The 19460-nt window shown below is 43.7% G+C and overlaps 1 protein-coding gene across 8 annotated transcripts in view; it reads right to left on the bottom strand.

Annotated features, from left to right (window-relative positions):
• Positions 1-18544, bottom strand: part of ARHGEF6 (Rac/Cdc42 guanine nucleotide exchange factor 6) — a 119490-nt gene extending 100946 nt beyond the window's left edge. For 2 of the 8 annotated variants that reach the window (XM_027092493.1, XM_027092497.1), the window contains exons 1-2: positions 18096-18284; positions 16666-16749 (exon numbers count right to left, since the gene is read on the bottom strand). In XM_027092493.1, coding sequence (XP_026948294.1) covers positions 16666-16749; positions 18096-18260 — 249 coding nt within the window. In that variant the 5' untranslated portion in view covers positions 18261-18284. Of the gene's footprint in view, positions 1-6599; positions 7257-7730; positions 7752-16665; positions 16750-18095 lie in introns of those variants that run through there. The other 6 variants (XM_027092496.1, XM_027092498.1, XM_027092494.1 and 3 more) reach the window with 6 other exon arrangements.
• Positions 18545-19460: the final 916 nt, after the last annotated feature.

Genomic DNA, 19460 nt, shown 5'->3' with positions numbered 1-19460 from the left:
TCTGATCTCTGTAATAATATTCAAGTCCCCAAGAAAGTATAAAGCTGGGATTTTACTCTCTTTCTGTAAGCAGAACTAAGTTAGGAAGGTAAATCTTCTGCCAAGAAGTCAATAAAAATGACACGTGGCTATTATGTCATCTGGGGTGATCCACATCTCTGAACCCACACACCCCTCTGTGTGGAAGGGTCCAGTTTGCCAGGGTATGACAAAGCGGGGAGCTAATTAGACAGATGTCTGGTGTTGTAAGTCCATCTTCCAGATGACAACAGAGGAAGTGGCAATGCAGATATGGAGCAGCTTCTGGACTGAGTGGACATACACTTCCTCTAAAAACGTAGGTAAGCAAAGGCCCTAAGCAATAGGCAAGTGTGCTCACTCTTCTTCATTTGCAATTCAAAGGCCAGACCTTGTACTTCCTTTTGGTACTAACCCCAAGGTCATCATGTTGTGCTGGCAATGTCTTCACCTCTCAGATTGATCCTGGGGGGGTCGCCTCAGTGATAACGTATGACCAAATTAGAATGGGGCTGGAGTAGGGGAGAGTGGCCAAGATTGTGTGGTTTGAAAAAAGGGCTGTATTGTGCTCTGTTGCCCCCAGAAACAGCCTGGATTAGAATCAACATTAAAACCAAATTAAAGGGGTTTCCCTGGTGGTGCAATGGCTAAGAATCTGTCTGCCAGTGCAGGGGACACAGGTTTGATCCCTAGTCCGGGAAGATCCCACATGCCGCGGACCAACTAAGCCCGTGCGTGTGCCACGACTACTGAGCCTGTGATCTGGAGCCTGTGAGCCACAACTACTGAGCCCACGTGCTGCAATACTGAAGCCCGTGTGCCTAGAGCCCGTGCTCTGCAGTGAGAGAAGCCACCGCAATGAGAAGTCCGCGCACCGCAATGAAAAGTAGCCCCTGCTCGCCGCAACTAGAGAAAGCCCGCGCACAGCAACGAAGAACCAATGCAGCCAAAAATAAATTAATTAATAAATAAATTTAATTTAAAAAAACAAATTAGAGTTGAGTTAGATTTAAAACAAGATAACTTTGACACCTCCCATCAGGAAGATTCAATTGATCAAATTTTGCAATAAAATGCCTTCCTTTTGGTATTATCAGCATACATTCAATCCAATTCAGAAACTATATTTTTCCCTTTTAAGTATTACATACCGTGGGGGGGGGGGGTTGTTTCTTTTTGTTTTGTTTTTGTAGAGGCAACTGATTTTTTTTTTTTTTTTTTGCGGTACGCAGGCCTCTCACTGTTGTGGCCTCTCCCGTTGCAGAGCACAGCCTCCGGATGCGCAGGCTCAGCGGCCATGGCTCACGGGCCCAGCCGCTCCACGGCATGTGGGATCTTCCCGGACCGGGGCACAAACCCGTGTCCCCTGCATCGGCAGGCGGACTCTCAACCACTGCGCCACCAGGGAAGCCTGAGGCGATTGATTTTTATTTTCTCCCCTCGACTATGCCCAAATCAACAGGTTTATTACTTATTTCCTGGGAGCAAGGGGGAAAGTTTTTGTCAGTCATAACCAAAAACAAAAAACCATTTGTTGAATTGTTTAATTCAACTAAATCAGGAAGCATCTTGCTCTGGGGTGGATTTTTAAATTTCAAGCTATCGTAATTACAAAACAAATGCATTTGTTTTAAAAGACACACCAACTATTTCATCCAGGTAAACAACAGAAACTGAAAATATCCTTTTTACACATTCTCCTAGTTTATGCATAGACTAGAAAAGAGTGAAAGGCTTTCCTGATTTTTCAAGTCCAAGAGGAATCCGTCCAAACCGTTTCTATTATTAGCACACAAAATGGTAGCTAAAGAAGTTACTGTGGTTAACAACTGAATAATTCATAGTCTCGGAAGAATTCTGTTGCTTTGTCTTCTCCACTTCCTCTTTAGAACTGGATCCCCAAACATATTTCTAATCCTGAGTTGTCATAAAGGCAACCATATACAAATTCTTCTCAGCACTTAAAAATTGGCCACACTAAGCACTGAGAACTACAGCAAGACATTAAGCTGGAGACTTAATAGGATCTCTTATAACCAGTTCGTGAAACTCTTAAGATTACACATATATTGTCAGAAATTAGAGTCACAGGTTCCAGTCTGTGTCCCATGGATATCACTGGGCTATAACATCACTGAAATTTAAACTGCCTTTATGCAGTCTTCCAAATAAAATATGTAAACACAGTAAATATGACCTACAAATAATTTTAAATACATTTCAACACCCTCTAATCTAAATTCAAATTATTTTCTATGAAGTGAGGCACTGAGAATTTCAAGTCTGGAAAAAGAAAAAAAACACTTCAATTAGTGAGTGAAAGAGGTTAATAATGTTGACAGGATGAACATTTCTGCTGTTCACCATGACAAGAGAGGTCAAGCCCGCCACCACTCTTCATCTAAAATTCCCAGAAACTGTCAACTTTATTTTGTCTTCAGAAGAGGGATGTTAAGAATTAGAAAATATGTAGGGATTTTAACCTTTGACTTTATTTTCCAGAAACGTTTTTCCAAAAACAAGCGATCTTTGCCAAATAAAGCACAGACCTGAGAAACAAAATGGGTGGATATTTTGTTCCTGGTTTAAGTTTCATCCCCGTCTAAATTCTCAGTGTGGGAATTCCCTGGCGGTCCAGTGGTTAGGACTCCGTGCTTTCACTGCCAAGGGCCCTGGTTCTATCCCTGGTCGGGGAGCTAAGATCCCGCAAGCCGCATGGCACGGCCAAAAGTTTAAAATATATATATTTTATATATATATTACATGTACCTAATAAGTGACTACCTCAGGTTAGTTCAAGTCCAAGACTCAAGCTCTTAGCCACTGTACTACTATACTACTTCTCAAGAACAAAGCTTCCCTGACCGGGAATCAGACCCAGACCAAGGCAGAGAAAGTTACAAATTCTGGCCACTAGACCACACAGCATGTGTTGGGTTGCCTGATCCCACACCAAAAAGGCCCTGATGGTTATGTTTGGCAGTCTGCTTTTTATAGTTTTTGTCTCCTGCTGATTTCATTGCTTCCATGTTACACATAGATATAGACTCTTTCTGCCATCGCCAGCAAGTCTAATCTAGAGCAACTTCTCTTCTCCCTTTATCACAACTTTCTATTTAAACGCTGTTTTCCAGTTTACAAAGTGCTTCCACATACCTTATCTCATTTAATCTAATTTGCTATTTCTAACCAGTATGGGGATGAGCAACCAGATTACCCATAATTCCAACAGGCTTCAATAAATAAAAGTAATTAGGCTCTGAGTGAGGGTCTGAGGCAGTCTCCTAGGAATAAAAGTGCACAAGTCTAAGGACAAAGATGGGGCATCTCTTTTGCAGCCCGGAGCTTCCCCGACCATTCAGTCATTCTAGCAATCATTCATTTAATGAACATTAACTGAGCACCTGCTATGTGCCACGTTCTGTACTGATTGCTGGCGTTATATGATCAAGTTCTGGTTCCTGCCTTTGAGAAGCTCCAAGGCTAGTAGAGACGGAAATGTGTCCACAGATTACCATGGTGAGAGTGGGCAGGTAGCGGAAAGGTAGCTGGGCACAAGGGATTATGGGAAAATGGATGCTAACTGCCCAATCCAGCAGAGATTTCCTAGACAATCCGATGCTGAGGAGGTTCTCAGCTTGGGGGCAGACACTAGAGGTTGCTAGATGGCTGAACTCTAGATAAACCAGGGAAATAGTTGTTGACTCTGGCTGTGCATTAGAATCACCTGGGGAGCTTTCAAAACCAAATAATAACTTCAGAAAACTTTGGGGCAGCACTTACTCAAGCCAAACATATACACACCCTATGGCCCAGCAGTTCCATTCCTATGCATAAACCCAGCAGAAATGTGCACCAGAAGACATGCGCAGGAATATTCATAGTAGCATTGTTCATAGCAACTCCAAACTGGAAACAACCCAGATGTCCATCAACAGGTGAATGGATAAACAAAATAGCGGACATCCACATGGTGGAATACTACTAGCAATAAAAAAGAAAGAATGACATGGGGAACTCGTACAAATATTACCCTGAGTGAGAGAAATCTTATACAAACAGATACATACTATATGATTCCACCCATATAAAGTACAAGACAGAAAAAAAGGAATCTATTGTCTTAGAAGTCAGGGCAGTGGTGCCCACTGGTGAGGGGTAGTGACTGGGAAGGGGCACAAGGCAGGTGGCTTTTGAATGCTGATGATGGTGTGTTTCTTAATCGGTGTGCTGACTGTACAGATGTGTTCAGTTTGTAAGGATTCATCAAACTCTACTTAGGATTTGTGCAGTTTCCTGAATTCATGCTATATGGCAATAGAAAATTCATTTAAACATTAAAAAAAAGAACAAGAAATACCAAGGCCTGGGTCTCACTGCAGACCAATTAACCCAAAAGCTCAGTGTGGGGAGATCCCAACATTTGTATTTTTAAAAAACACCCCAGGTGGCTCTAATGTGCAGCCACGTGTGCAAACCAAGGTTAGGCGTTCCTGTATGTATCAACAGCTCCTCTGGGGGGATAGCCTGGCACGTAGCAAAGGGAACAAGTTCTGAAGTAAGGTACGTCAACAATTACATTCTGGCTCCATTTTGCACTGGCAGTGTGTGGCATTTGTCTGCATCATCCCCAAACCTCAGTATAATGGGAACAATATCCCCTCCCTCCCAGGATTGTTGTGAGGATTAAATAAAATAATATACTTAAAGCACCTAGCACAGTACCTAGAACATAGTAGGTGCTTGAGAAATGGTAGGTACTCAACTCCTTTTCCTCCTTTGTGTCTAAGTTCCAGTGATGAGCAGATTGCTGTTAACGAACAAAACTCACGCTCTCCAATTTCCCCTCCTGAATGAGTTTCTTTGTAAAGACTGAAGTAATATTATACTTGGGCTAGTGATGTCAAACGAATGTCGGACATTTCTGGGCCCTGGTCGCTCACTCTGTTCAGCACCTGCTACCCCGGAAGGTGAACGGAGGGGCGGCAGACTGTAGGTAAATACAAACCACAGACTCTCCTTTGGAAAGCTTTGTCCCTGTCCTCACTCCTAAGAACAGCACTAGCCATGTGAGTTGGCAAAAAGAATAGAAAAAATTAATAGCTTGGAAGGCATACCATCCATGAAATGTGCCAAATGAAACACTTTTGTATAAAATGTCATGTTTTCGTAAAAACAAACAAACAAAACAGAATCCTGGGCTGAGAGCAGGAGATTCAGGTGAGAGTTTTGATGATACCACCCGTCAGCTGTATGACTTTGCTTCACTAAACTTTTCTGTTTCTCTGGCCAATGAAAGTAATGCCATCTCTCCTACAGCCTTTACAAGGGCACAGTGAGTTTCAGATAAGATAAGTAGAAAGCTTTCCAAAAACTGAAGCAGCAAAGAAAGGCAAGACTGGAAATTTACTTTTTTCCAAACTCCAATCACCAACCACCACCCTCCCTCCCCAAGACTGAGAACTCTCTGATATTAACTGCTCCAAGTGTACGCAGAGACTCCACCAGCCTGAAGCTCGCTTATGTAAGAAGAGACTGCAGCACTGCCTGGCATGTAGCATAATACTTTGCTTAAGAGAAATCCTTGGAAATGCCTCAGCTGAAGTACAAGGGCAAGCCCAGGCCTTACGTTTTGGAGACAGGCGCTCTCAGTCACGGAACACCAGAACTGTGGCTCGAGCAAATGATGTCATCCGAGCTCCTCTTACCATGGTCAATGTCAAAAATTAAGACAGGAAGTTCAAGGACAAATTGTGGGGTTCCCAGGCAAATATAAGTTAGAAAAGCAGTTTGGACCTTAGAATCTTGCCTTAAAAGTTGTCTCCTATTCTGTAATGGTTTTTGGTTTATGTGAAGCTTTTCTTGACAAAAATATACATAGTTGCATAGAAAAATATATTCCCTTAGGACTCTATTTTTACTCCCACTACGCATTAAGAAAAGAAAAAAAAATCATGTGAGTCACCCCTAGATTCAAAAACAATATCAAACCAAATGTAAATATATAAGATTCTCGAAGAGACAGAGATAAACTTAAGGGCTCTCCACTCTAGAGCTAAGAAACGAAATCGCTCACATACCTGTTGGGTTCCTAAATGACTGGAAAATGAAAACTCGAAATTAACCACAGGCACGTTGAACACCTTGGAGATACAGGACTTTCCCCATCCACAGACCATTCCTGCGACAGACCTGTGTACTCAACACCGAAAATACCCCCAAATGTACAGATGCCGGGGGTTGAGGGGTGGGGGGAGGTCAAGTTAGTATCAAAAAAATAGTACTGTTGACTACCGCCCTGGTTCCGGGGGAAAGAAGGAATCCGGTCTGATGCAAAGCTCGCGGCCAGAGGCGGACAACTCGCCCCTAAGTTTGGCGCTTCCCAGCTCTCCGCCCGCGGCCCCCGCCCCCGCTCCCCGCACCCCGGAGCTCAGAGCCCCGCGAGGCCCTGGCGGAGGACGGACCCCGCGGCCACGGCCCGGGGAGGAAAGGCGGCTCCTCTCCAACCGGGGTCCTTCGCCCCCACCCCAGGCCCTCGCGCGCTTCCCTTCCCCTGACGCCCTCGCCCCGGGGCAGGTCACCTGGCTCGGCCGCTGCCCGCTGCTCCTCCGGTTGCTCGCTCGGTCCAGCCGCGCCGCCGCCGCCTCCGGGAAGCCGCTCGCCCTCCCGAGTCACGGGGCCGGTGAGCGGGCGGCCGAGCCCGTGCCAAGGCTGCGGGAACAGTTCCACCCGGCCGGAGCTGGGACCCTGCCCCGAGCGCGGCCGCCACCAGGGCGAAACTGGAGAGCTGGGCTCGGCTCTCCGGGGCGGGGAGGGGCGGCTGCAACTTTGCTCCTGGACGCGGGCGAGGAGGGGGCGCCCGTCTCCAAACTCCGTGCAGCGCCCGCAACCTCTCCAGTCCGGGGATTTTTTTTAATGCCACCCTTTTTTTTTAATATAAAGGGAAGGCAGATTCTTGCCCTCAAGTTCTTGTTTCCAGAGCGGCGGGGCCGCTGGGAGGGCGGAAAGCTGGGTGCGGGAGACGCGCCCCGCTGGGTGCGCTGGCGGCGAGCCGGTCGAGGGCGCGAGGGGCAGCGGCGGACGGGCAGCGGCTGCCCTGGGAAGCCGCCTTCGCGGCCGCTCCGGACCCTGCTCTCAGTACCTCGCTGGCCCCCTCCAGCCCGGCGCCCAGAGCTCGGGAGGGAAAGCGGCCTGGAGGGACCGGGCCAGCGGCGTGGAAGCAGTGACCCGGACCTGGATCGCCGAAGTAGGAACTGGAAGTGACAGCGGCGCAGGGTAGAGCCGCCGCCGCCGCCGCCGCTGCCGCCGCCGCCGCCCGGGTAGCTGTGGCAGCAGCAGAAACCGCGGAGCAGCGGCGGCCACACTGCGCATGCTGCTGCCGCCCAGTTCGGCCCCGAGCCCCGGGCTGCCGCCGCCTGGCCTGTAGCGGGCCTCTGCCAGAGCCTCGGGTGGGAATCCCGGCCTCACAGAGCAGCCCTGCCTGGTGGCCCGCTTCCTCCTCCAGCCCCCGACGCAGTTCGGACCCCCCAAGCTCTTTGGTGAGCCGCTGAGACACCCCAGCAAGGAAGCGCTCTCCAGCGGCCCTCCACATCCCTCCTTTCCCCCAGCTGTCCTGGCTGCCCTTCCCGGACTCTCGGATAACAGGCCCCACATCAGATCGTCTCTTTGATGGAGAATGAAAAGGTTCGTGATAGATGGGAAATATTTCCGACCTTACTTGAAGTCCAGTTTTTACAGAAATACAATGCAGTCGGTAGATTAGGATGGCCAGAGTCATGGGTGTCATTTGATGTAACTCACGGCAATTCCAGTAGGAGTGTCAGATTGGCTCAACAGAAAGAAAAAAAAAAAGACCAACAACTTACAAAATCCTCTTTAGTCTTCCCACTAGCTCAAACTGAGCGGCTAAATATACAGGCTTTCCCCAGCGGGAACTGATGGAAACGGGCCAGTTAAAAACAGCGTCCAACAGTGAGACATTACCAATCACTACTCCAGTCTCTTCATTTTACAGATGAGTCAGCCGAGGCCGAGGGAAGGGGACTGTGACTTCTCCGAAAGAAGGTGGCAGGTTCAGGGTCTGAAGGAAGGTCTGCTGCTACCCACTGCAGCTACTGCTTTGTTGCCTGGCCTTCTGCCTCAGTCCAGGCACTTGGCTCCAGGAAGGCTTTGCTCTCCTAGAGCCGGAGCTCTCTTACCGGAGATTTCGCCTTGACTCGTGAGGAGAGCAGCCCCTGGGAAACGGCAGATCGTCCATCCCACAGGCCCCACTTTGGGGAGGGCGCCCCTGCTGTTCCAGTGACAAGGCAGACAGGAGGCAGTGAGACGGAGGCAGTGAGACGGAGACAGGAGGGGGCAAAGAAAAAGCCATACTGATACCAGCTGATGAGAGAGACAGAGAGAAGGAGGGAGAAAGAGAGACAGAAGCACTAACTGAGCCTCATGTACATTCAATGATATCCTTCATGAACAAAACATCTTTTTTACAAAGTAGGGTTGGCCCAGGAGCAGAATAGGAGAGGGTAGGGTATCCCTGGCAATATGCGGGTCATAAGGGTGGCAGGTGACAAAGCAGAAGTACCTGTTGGGGATGAGGCAGGGAGAAAGGCTGGCTGAAAGGAAAACCAGAGGACTAGAGCTGAGACACACCAGTCCTTCCTGGGGCTGTAGCCAGGACCATGCAATCAGAGAGGTAGCACCCTGGCCACTCTCAAATGATCGCAAGAACTGTATCTGTCCCTGATTCCCGCCAAGTTCAAGCGCAGAACAAAGACAAAACTAGCATTGCTAGGACAGTGCTGTCAAGGGGCTTCCTGGTCACATTAGCGACACACTACCTAGACATGAGGATTCTTCCATATGTTCTGGAAGATTTTCTCTTGAGGCCTGAGTGTCCTCCCTGCCCCCTCCATTCTGTAAATAAATAAATAAGAAAGATGTATTTGTTTTGCAGAAAAGGAAATACAAATGAACTATAAAGGCATGAGAGATATCCAAACTCACTAGGAATCATGGAAGTCAAATTATAGCAATAAATGAAATACCATTTTCACCCAACGTTTTAGCAAACATTGAAGATAAATAATATCCAGGGCCACCAGGGACATGAAGAAGGCACTTTCTACACTATTGGTAAGAGTATAACTTCAGCATTTTTGTAGAGGAATTTCAGAGTATCAAATTTTCACACAGTAATTCCATTTCTATGAAGAAAGATGCAACAAGAATAATGACAGATGTGCACAAACCTCTATGTGCACATACAACATGATCCACTGGTATTTATCCCAGGAATGCAAGATTGATTTAACAGATGAAAATTAATCAGTGTAACACAACATAGCAGTACAATAAAGGACAAAATCAGTGGTCATCTTAACAGATGCAGAAAAAGCATTTGACAAAATCTGGCACCCTTTCGTGATAAAAACACTCAAAACCTAGGAATAGAAGGGAACACCTTCAACCTGATAAAGAGCATTGAAAACCCACAACTATCATGATGCTTAATGGTGAAAAATTGAAAGCTTCCCCCTAAGATCAAAAACAAGACTAGGCTGTCCACTCTCATCACTTCCATTCAACACTGTATAGAAGGTTTCAGCCAGGCATATTAGTCAAGAAAATGAAATAAAAGGCATCCAGATTGGAAAGGAAGAAGCAAAAGTATCTCTGTGCACAGATGACATGATTTTGTACAAGAAAATCACACGGAATCCAATAAACTATTAGAACTAATGAACAAGTTAAAGTTGAAGGACACAAGATCAATATACAAAAATCAACTGTATTTCTATGCACTTGCAATGAACAACCCAAATATGAAATTAAGAAAAAAATTATATTTGTAGTAGTATCAAAAGGAATAAAATACTTTGGAATAAATTGGACCAAGGAGATATAAGGCGTGTACACTGAAAATTACAAAACATTGTTGAATGAAATTTTAAAGACCTAAATCAATGGAAAGACATCCTGTGTTTATGGATCAGAAGACTTAATATTGTTCAGATGGCAATATTCCCCAAAGTAATATACAGACTGAACACAATCCTTATTAAAATTCCAGCTGGCTTTTTTGCAGAAATGGACAGACTTATCCTAAAATCTATACGGGCACACAAGGGATCCAGAATAGCCAAAATTATTTTGAAAATGAAGAACAACGTTGGAGGGCTCATGCTTTCTGATTTGAAAACTTACTACACAGCTACATTAAGCAATTCAGTGGGGGAAAGAATAGTCTTTTCAACAAATGGTGTTAAGACAACTGGATATCCACATGCAAAAGAATGAATTTGGACACCTATTTCACACCATACGCAAAAACTAACTCAAAATGGATCAAATAACTAAATGTAAGAGCAAAACTTGAACACTCTTAGAAGAAAATGTAGGAGTAAATCTTCATGACCTTGCACCAGGCAATGGTTTTCTTAGCTATGATACCCAAAACACAAGCAACGAAAGAAAAAAAGATGAATTTGACTTCATCAAAATTTTAAAACTTCGTGTTTCAAAAGATACTGTCATCAAAATACCAATGGCATTTTTTACAGGACTAGAACAAATAATTTTAAAATTTGTGTGGAAACACAAAAGACCCCAAATAGCCAAAAAAATCTTGAGAAAGAAGAACAGAGCTGGAGGAATTATGCTCTCTGACTTCAGACTATACTACAAAGCTACAGTAATCAAAAGAGTATGGTACTAGCACAAAAACAGACACATTGATCAATGTAACAGAACAGAGAGCCCAGAAAAAAACCCACACACTTATGGTCAATTAATCAATGACAAAGGCGGCAAGAATATACAATGGAGAAAAGACAGTCTCTTCAATAAGTGGTGCTGGGAAAACTGGACAGCTACTTGTAAAAGAATGAAATTAGCACATTCTCTAACACCATACACAAAAATAAACTCAAAATGGATTAAAGATTGGATACTATAACACTCCTAGAGGAAAACATAGGCATAACACTCTTGGACATAAATCACAGCAATATTTTTCTGGATCCTTCTGCTAAAGCAAAGGAAATAAAAACAAAAATAAACAAATGGGACCTAATCAAACTTAAAAGCTTTTGCACAGCAAAGGAAACCATTGACAAAATGAAAAGACAACCTACTGAATGGGAGAAAATCTTTGCAAATGATATGACCAATAAGGAGTTAATATCCAACATATATAAACAGCTCATACAACTCAATCGAAAAAACAGACAACCAAATTAAAAACTAGGCAGAAGACCTGAATAGACATTTTTCCAAAGAGGAAATGCAGATGGCCAACAGGCACATGAAAAGATGCTCAACATCGCACTAATCATCAGGGAAATGCAAATCAAAACCACAATGAGGGGCTTCCCTGGTGGCAGGTTGAGAGTCCACCTGCCGATGCAGGGAATGCGGCTTCGTGCCCCGGTCCGGGAAGATCCCACATGCCGCGGAGCGGCTGGGCCTGTGAGCCATGGCCGCTGAGCCTGTGCATCCGGAGCCTGTGCTCCGCAGCGGGAGAGGCCACAACAGTGAGAGGCCCACGTACCGCAAAAAAAAAAAAAAAAACACAATGAGATATCACCTCACACCTGTCAGAATGGCTATCACGAAAAAGAACACAGATAACAAATGTTGGGGAGGTTGTGGAGAAAAGGGAACCTTCCTACACTGTTGGTGGGAATATAAATTGGTGCAGGGCTTCCCTGATGGTGCAGTGGTTAAGAATCCTCCTGCCAATGCAGGGGACACGGGTTCGAGCCCTGGTCTGGGAAGATCCCACATGCCGCGGAGTAACTAAGCCCGTGCACCAAGACTACTGGGCCTGCGTGCCACAACTAATGAAGTCCACGTGCCCTAGAGCCCACGCTCCGCAACAACAGTAGCCACCGCAATGAGAAACCTGCGCACCGCAACAAAGAGTAGCCCCTGCTCACCGCAAGTAAAGCCCATGCGCAGCAACAAAGACCCGATGCAGCCAATTAATACATTTAAAATAAATAAATAAATAAACAAACAAATAAATAAATTGGTGCAGTCACTGTGGAAAACAGTATAGAGGTTTCTCAAAAATAGAGTTTTGTAGAAATGTAGGAAATGTAGAAAACATTATATATTAGGTTTGTAGATTAGGTTTGTATATTAGGTGTATGTTAGGTTTGTAGGTTTGTATATTAGGTTTGTAGGTTTGTAGAAATGTAGAAAACAGTATGGAGGTTTCTCTAAAAATAGAACTACCATGTGACCCAGCAATTCCACTCCTGGGTATATAACCAAAAAAAGCAAAAACACGAATTCGAAAAGATACATGCACCCCAATGTTCATAGCAGCATTGTTTACAATTGCCAAGGTATGGAAGCAACCTAAGTGTCCATCAACAGATGAATGGATAAAGAATATGCGATATATTATACACACACACACACACACAATGGAATACCACTCAGCCATAAAAAGAAGAAAATTTTACCATATGCAGCAACATGGATGGACTTGGCATTATGCTAAGTGAAATAAGTCAGACAGAGAAAGACAAATACTGTATGATATCACTTATATGTGGAATCTAAAAAATACAACAAACTAGTGAATAAAACCAAAAAAAAGCAGACTCACAGATATAGAGAACAAGCTAGTGGTTACCTGTGGGGAGAGGGAAGGTGGGAGGGGCAATATAGGGGTAGAGGGGAAAAAAAGGGGTTATTATGGGATTATATGAAATCATGTGTGTGAAACTTTTGAAATTTGTAAAGCACTATAGAATTTAAAGGATTTTTCATTCAATAAAAAATAATTTTTAAAAATTAAATTAAATTAAAAAAAGAAAAAGGGGAAATATTAGAAAAAAAAGAGAAACTATCAAAGTCTGGGAGGTGCTTCAGAGATACCTTTGTCTCCCAGGTGTCTCAGCAGACTTCCCTGACCAGTTGCTAGCTGTGTGATCCCCTAGAGACCCTAGGACACTGTAGCCATATGAGAACACAAAGATGGAGGTCACTTGCAGAGGCCAACTGGCCACCCAGAGGGTCAGAAGGCAACAGCTCTTTCATGTGGTCACTGTGCCCCACAACCAACACTCAAATTGTCAGTGTTCTGCTGCATCTCCAGCTTCATTTTTCTACATTTCCAAATTGACCATTTTAAGCTGCCACTCTTTTTTATATAAATAATAGTGTGCTCTTGGCAATAATCAAGCCCTGCTCTTCCTGCTTTTCATACATTAACAGTTTTATAGCGTCATCAAAAAAGTATTCAGCACGCCCTATACTAGGCACTGTCTGAGAGATACTCTAAAGTGACAAGATACGGAAACAATCTAAATACCCATCAGTGGGTGAATGGATAAAGAAAGCTGTGGCATATACACACAATGGACTGTTATTCAGCCATGAGAAAGGAGGACATTCTGCCATTTGCGACAATAGGGATGGAACTGGAGCACATTATGCTAAGTGAGATAAGTCAAACAGAGAAAGAAAAATACTGTATGGTCTCACTTATATGTGGAATCTAAAAAAGTCAAACATAAAAAAACAGAGAGTCAAATGGTGGTTACCAAGGGGTGGGGGTAGGGTATGAAAAGTGACGTTGTTTAAGGGTACCAACTTGCAAGGAGTAGCAAATATGCCGTAGTGCTCTAATGCCCGCTGTAGTGAACACAGAGAACAATATTGTACTATACTTAGGTGATGTGAGCTACAACGGCAGTTATATTACAATATATAAATGTATCAAAGTAACACATTGTACACCTTAAATTTACACCATGTTGTATGTCAAATATATTCAATTTTTAAATAATTAATTTTTTTAAGTTTGCAAATATTTATGTTGATGTCTGTCTCCCTAGCTACTTGGGAGCTTGAGACTGGATGGTCAGTATTCTTGGCTGCTTGAGTACACCCCAGCTTTGCTTTCAGTCTCATTCCTTATGTGCTGATTTTATTAGGCTTCCCTCGGGGTTCTAGGAGTGCCTTGGTATGGCTGCTATACACCCCTTACAGACATAATTTTGCTTTTTTTTTTTTTACAGGCATAATTTTGTGTACAAAACTACCTAGTAATAAGAATGTGAGCAGCTATTATGCGTGTCTTATGTGCAGTGACATATGAAGTGTGTTCTAAGTGCATTATTTCATTTGATCTTTAAAACAATCCTATGCAGTAGATATTACTAATGTCTCCATTACACAGATGAGGAAACTGGAGCAGAGAGAGGCCAAGTAACTTTTCCCAGAGTCACACAGTCAGAGTCAAGACTCTGACCCAAGTCTGTCAAACTAGAGAAGGTACGTGCTTAACCATGATGCCAGATACTGCCTCCTTACAATATTCATCTGATGCTCAGGCCAGCCTGAATTATCAAAAAGAAATCAAAATATGCCTGGTGCCTTTCATGTAAGAAATGAAAATTATGTTATACTTTTTTAGAAAGATTTGTATCCAAAGTGGCTAAAAATTAATGGAGTAAGCATTAGTTATCAGAAAAATCCACTTATGTGAAATGACTCATTCTCCAACAATGCCAGACCCAGGAGGTGTTCCTTTTTTTCTTTTTTTTAAATTTATTTATTTATTTATTTTTGACTGTGTTGGGTCTTCGTTGCTACGCACGGGCTTTCTCTAGTTGCAGAGAGCGGGGGCTACTCTTCATTGCAGTGCGCGGGCTTCTCATTGCCGTGGCTTCTCTTGTTGCGGAGCATGGGCTCTAGGCGCACGGGCTTCAGTAGTTGCGGCTCACGGGCTCAGTAGTTGTCGCTCGCGGGCTCTAGAGCGCAGGCTCAGTAGTTGTGGAGCACGGGCTTAGTTTCTCCACGGCATGTGGGGTCTTCCTGGACCAGGGCTCGAACCCGTGTCCCCTGCATTTGCAGGCGGATTCTTAACCACTGCGCCACCTGGGAAGTCCCCCAGGAGGTGTTTCTGTATCATCTAGTATTCTTAGAACCACAAATAAGCTCGGTATACCTTCTGACAGCTTCAGAGTGCATAAATCACGGGCAACCTCACCATGTTTTTATTTATCAAATAAAAAAGAAAATACCATGATCTGCTCATAGCAGACATGATTCCATAAGGGATATAGAGTAGGTTACACTTGCCTCAAAAGCCATACACACTCACGTGCCCATGCACAAACACACACACACAGAGCGCTAAAATGTGGCAATAGGGAAATCCGGAATAAAATATTCAGAGACAAGCATAGCTTGATGCTATGGCTAACTTTAGGAAAAATTCTGAAGGAAGCAAAATTTATCTGGGGCAAAGGTACTTGTACTACTACTACTAATAGCTAACACTTGGAGAAGACTTACTATGTAACACGCACTCTTCCGGGACACAGATTCATTGAAATCTCACACCAATCCTATGAGACAGGAGCTGCTATCCTTCCCATTTTACAGGTGGGGAGACTGAGGCAGAGAGGCATAGTAAAGTAATATGCCCAACGTCATAAACCTACTAGTGGGAGAAAACTGAGATTTGAACCTGAGCCGTCTAATGTCCGAATCCAGGCTCAAACCACTACTAATGCTTCTCCACAAGTAATACTACTAATGCACATCTATACTTCTTATGTCCTTGATCCTGTGCTGAGCATTCTACATACATTACTTCATAGATCTTTGGAGGTTGGAGGTCTTAGCTCTAAATTATTATGCAGTATCTCATTTGATCCTTACCACAACCCCATAAGGTAGCTATTATTGTGTCCATTTTACAGATAGAAACACTGAGGCACAGAGACATTAAATAATTTGACGCACAGGCGAAAGTATCACCTCCTTTTCAGCAACACCCCCTATACTTACTGTAAGGATCCACATAACATAAAAGAATGCAACGTAATTTAATTTACAATTTCTACCTCAGGGCCAGGTTCTTTCAAGGCCTCTGTTCTAAAGTGTTAGTGGGAAAAAGTGACAATAAGTTTTCCACTCTTCCCAACTCAGGGGGATTACAGTAACCCTCTGCAGCAGCCAGTGGCCTGCTTTGGGCTCCACTTAAGTAGGGACTCACACCATACAAGCTCTGGCACCGGAAGCCTGCTTTCAGGGCTTGGGTGCTATTTTTTAAAGGTACCATATTTTGGTTTTGTTTTTTGTTTTGTTTTTAATTGAAGTATAGTTGCTTTACAATGTTGTGTTAATTTCTGCTGTACAGCAAAGTGATTCAGTTATACATATCCATACATTCTTTTTTATATTCTTTTCCATTATGGTTTATCACAGGATATGGAATATAGTCCTCTGTGCTATACAGTAGGATAAAAGGTACCATATTTTGCTCTCTTTATCTTTTCTTTTTTTTTTTTTTTTTTTGGTGGCATGCAGGATATTAGTTCCCTGACCAAGGATCGAACCCTTTCACCCTGCAGGGGAAGCGCAGAGTCTCAACAACTGGACCACCAGGGAAGTCCAGAAGGTACATATTTTGAATTTTTATTTTGTTTTGTTTTGGAATTGGTTTCTGGAAAAGACAAACTAGCAAGCCACGACTGGGGACCACTAATCTTAACCATGGTTTCCATAAAATGCTTCCTCTGTTTCACAGTGAAAATAAACCAAGTACTTTTACTACAACACCATCTTCATTAGCAGAGTGAAAAACGATGACCACGAGGAAGGCAACCTGGGTGGGCTTACCTCCACTTGAAGGGCTGCACATCCTTTCAGGAAGTCATTGATGTTGTTGGTGCAGTCAGCTTCAGTTTGGGGCTCCAGACAGTACTAGGGAAACAGAGTCAAATGTCACTTGGAGACTGTCATCACACGTGGGTCACATCATTGCATCGCTCACTGATAAGTAGATAAGGTAGGCTTTTTAAGGCGGGGCCAACATTGCTGTCAATCCAGGAAGAGAAATTAACCACTGAAGGAAATGATGCAAAAATCTAAACGGTCGGTCTTGTTTCAAATGTCACGAAACCCTTAGTCCCAAGCCGTCTCTACTTACAAACTTTTTCTCATGCTTTCTGCCAAAGTGTAGTAATAGCAAATTAGAGAGACCCTGAAAGTTTTCTGATCCTGGTTCCTGCTTCCAACCTATTACCACCCTCCCTCCTCCTCATGATAATTTATTAAAAAGTATATTTTCCCCTTCACTGTTCTCCACATTTGATCACATTTCTCAACATTTTCCCACCATTTTATCACTGTTTTTCAAGTTTGAGAAATTATAAGCAAAAGAACTGTACTCAGCCTCACATTCCCTGCTGACCTTAAGAAAATAATAGTAGGGCTCCACCTTTAAACTTACTTAAAGTGCCCACTTTTTTTTTGTTTTTTTTTTGGCCGCGTCAGGTCTTAGCTGCGGCATGAGGAATCTTTAGTTACGGCATGTGGGATCTAGTTCCCCGACCAGGGATTGAACCCAGGCCCCCTGCATTGGGAGCGTGGAGTCTTAACCGCTGGACCACCAGGGAAGTCCCAGTGCCCACTTTTTAAATCACATCCTCGTGACCATGGGTTTCCAACATTCACAATTTTGGATTTTTAAAAGAGAGTAAGGTTAGTTTCACTTTGAACACACGTTGCATTTGAAACATATATTTGGTTTCTATTGTTTTAACAGAATGTGTTGTAACATTTTGGATTATTTCTCCTGGTTGCTAAATAGCCTTTCTTTCTTTCAATGGATATTTTATTTCTTTGTGAAGAAAATCTACACTGAATTTAGTCATATCGTCAATAAACACCATCTGTATCTCTTATAAATCATCCCATTTTTCCTCAGACTCACATGCACCCCAAGTTCAAAACATGTCCTCAGTACACAGGGAGGTATAACATGCATCTCTATGACAGAGCAAGCTCGTGACATGGGTGTTCTCCTTGTCCCTCGCACCAGTGGTGTAACAGGTTTTTACTGTACTAATCTTCGGTGGCCAATTACTAAAGGATAACATTTCATTTTCCGACTTTTTCCAACTACAAAAACAGAAAGAAAGTCGAAGTCTTAGAAAGAGATTAAAGTAGGAGCGTCCCGTGACCCAGGCAATCGAAAATCTCCAGAGTGACATTATTGCTGCTCTCTTGTGGTAAGCAACCCCAAAAATACTGCAAATTTCCCTTACCTTTTCTATAGAGCCAGGCCTAAGTCTGTTGATCAGTTTGCATAGCACTACCCCATTTTTCAGCGAGGACTTCAAGAACTCCTCCGGATCACAGATGGTCTTTTTGGGGGAATCTAATACTCCCAAAGATATAAGCCATGTCACAATGCGTTCTTCTGGATTCATTACTGAGGACTGTACACTCCGAACAGCTCTCTGGGGCAGCTGCAAGGACTAAGCCACATCCGCGATTGCATCTGCTGTTGTCTTCCTTTTTATGAGTTCTCTTCTCGTGCTTGCAGCGCAAAGCTCTAAAAGAACTTTTCTTAGACAACGGTGGAAGCCACTCCAATTATGGGATTTGAAAACCACAGAGCTCACACTCAAAGATGTGGAAATAGAATGAATGGGGGGAAAAAGAGTCCTGGATAACACTGGGTTTCTTTTTCAAAATCTGCAAAACAAATTCATTGGGATTAAAAAAGAAGAAGAAGAAATACACACACACACACACACACACACACACACACACACACACACACAAAACCAACGGGTGCAAGGAGCTGTAAAGGAAGGAAGTGAGGAGGCTGCCGGGGAGGGAGGAGAGAGAAGGAAGCGAGTGCTCTGGGAAAACAGAGGTGAGCCAGCACTTCAGGGGACCTTAGAAATGAGATACTCATGGGCCAGTCTGGGAAGAAGCTGTCAATATATAGTCTAGCCCCAGTGAAAATCTGGTTTCTGTCAAGAGGAAGATGCCAACTGGCTCTTAGGTCAGACAGATCTGAGCCTCGTGGGGAGCTGTGCTGGCACAACAGGGCTCAAAGAAGGTAGGCTGGGAAATTCTTCCAAGAAATGGCCACATGTCCTCACACTGTCTCACCGAGATGATATGTCACAATCATGCCTTGCAAAACATGTTGAGTGGCACAGTGACAACATGCCAAGCAGAGGAAGATTGTGCCTGCCGTCAGCCATCACTGTGTATAAGCACAAGCTAGAAGAATGGCATTTTACTTTGCAGCCAAAAAGCTATGTTGAGGGAAATAGACTAAGGATAACATCTGACATCCTGTTTACTTGCATTCTTGAGTGATTCTTTTTCTGGACCTGGCTCCACTACACAATCCAGCTGCAGTACCCTTAGCAAAGGCTCAGACACAGTGACATCAACGGGTAAAAAGCACTTGAAAACAGAGCTTTTGAGAACAAAAGAACACTTGTCCTCTGTCTACACTACAGTCTAGAAAGTTGATGTTTCCCCAACAAGAAACACTGCCTTAAAAATCCTGCTCTGGGAAAAAACTGGTCTATAACAAGAGATCTGAACTATTCTTAAACATCTTCATAACCAGTTAAAATAGTCATATTATTGGGAAATGTATGATA

The sequence above is a fragment of the Aethalodelphis obliquidens genome, unplaced genomic scaffold (assembly GCF_003676395.1).
Source record: "Aethalodelphis obliquidens isolate GAN/ISIS:26980383/991018 unplaced genomic scaffold, ASM367639v1 scaffold78, whole genome shotgun sequence".
Lineage (NCBI taxonomy): Eukaryota > Metazoa > Chordata > Mammalia > Artiodactyla > Delphinidae > Aethalodelphis > Aethalodelphis obliquidens.
This window is presented reverse-complemented; position numbering and strand designations above follow the sequence as displayed.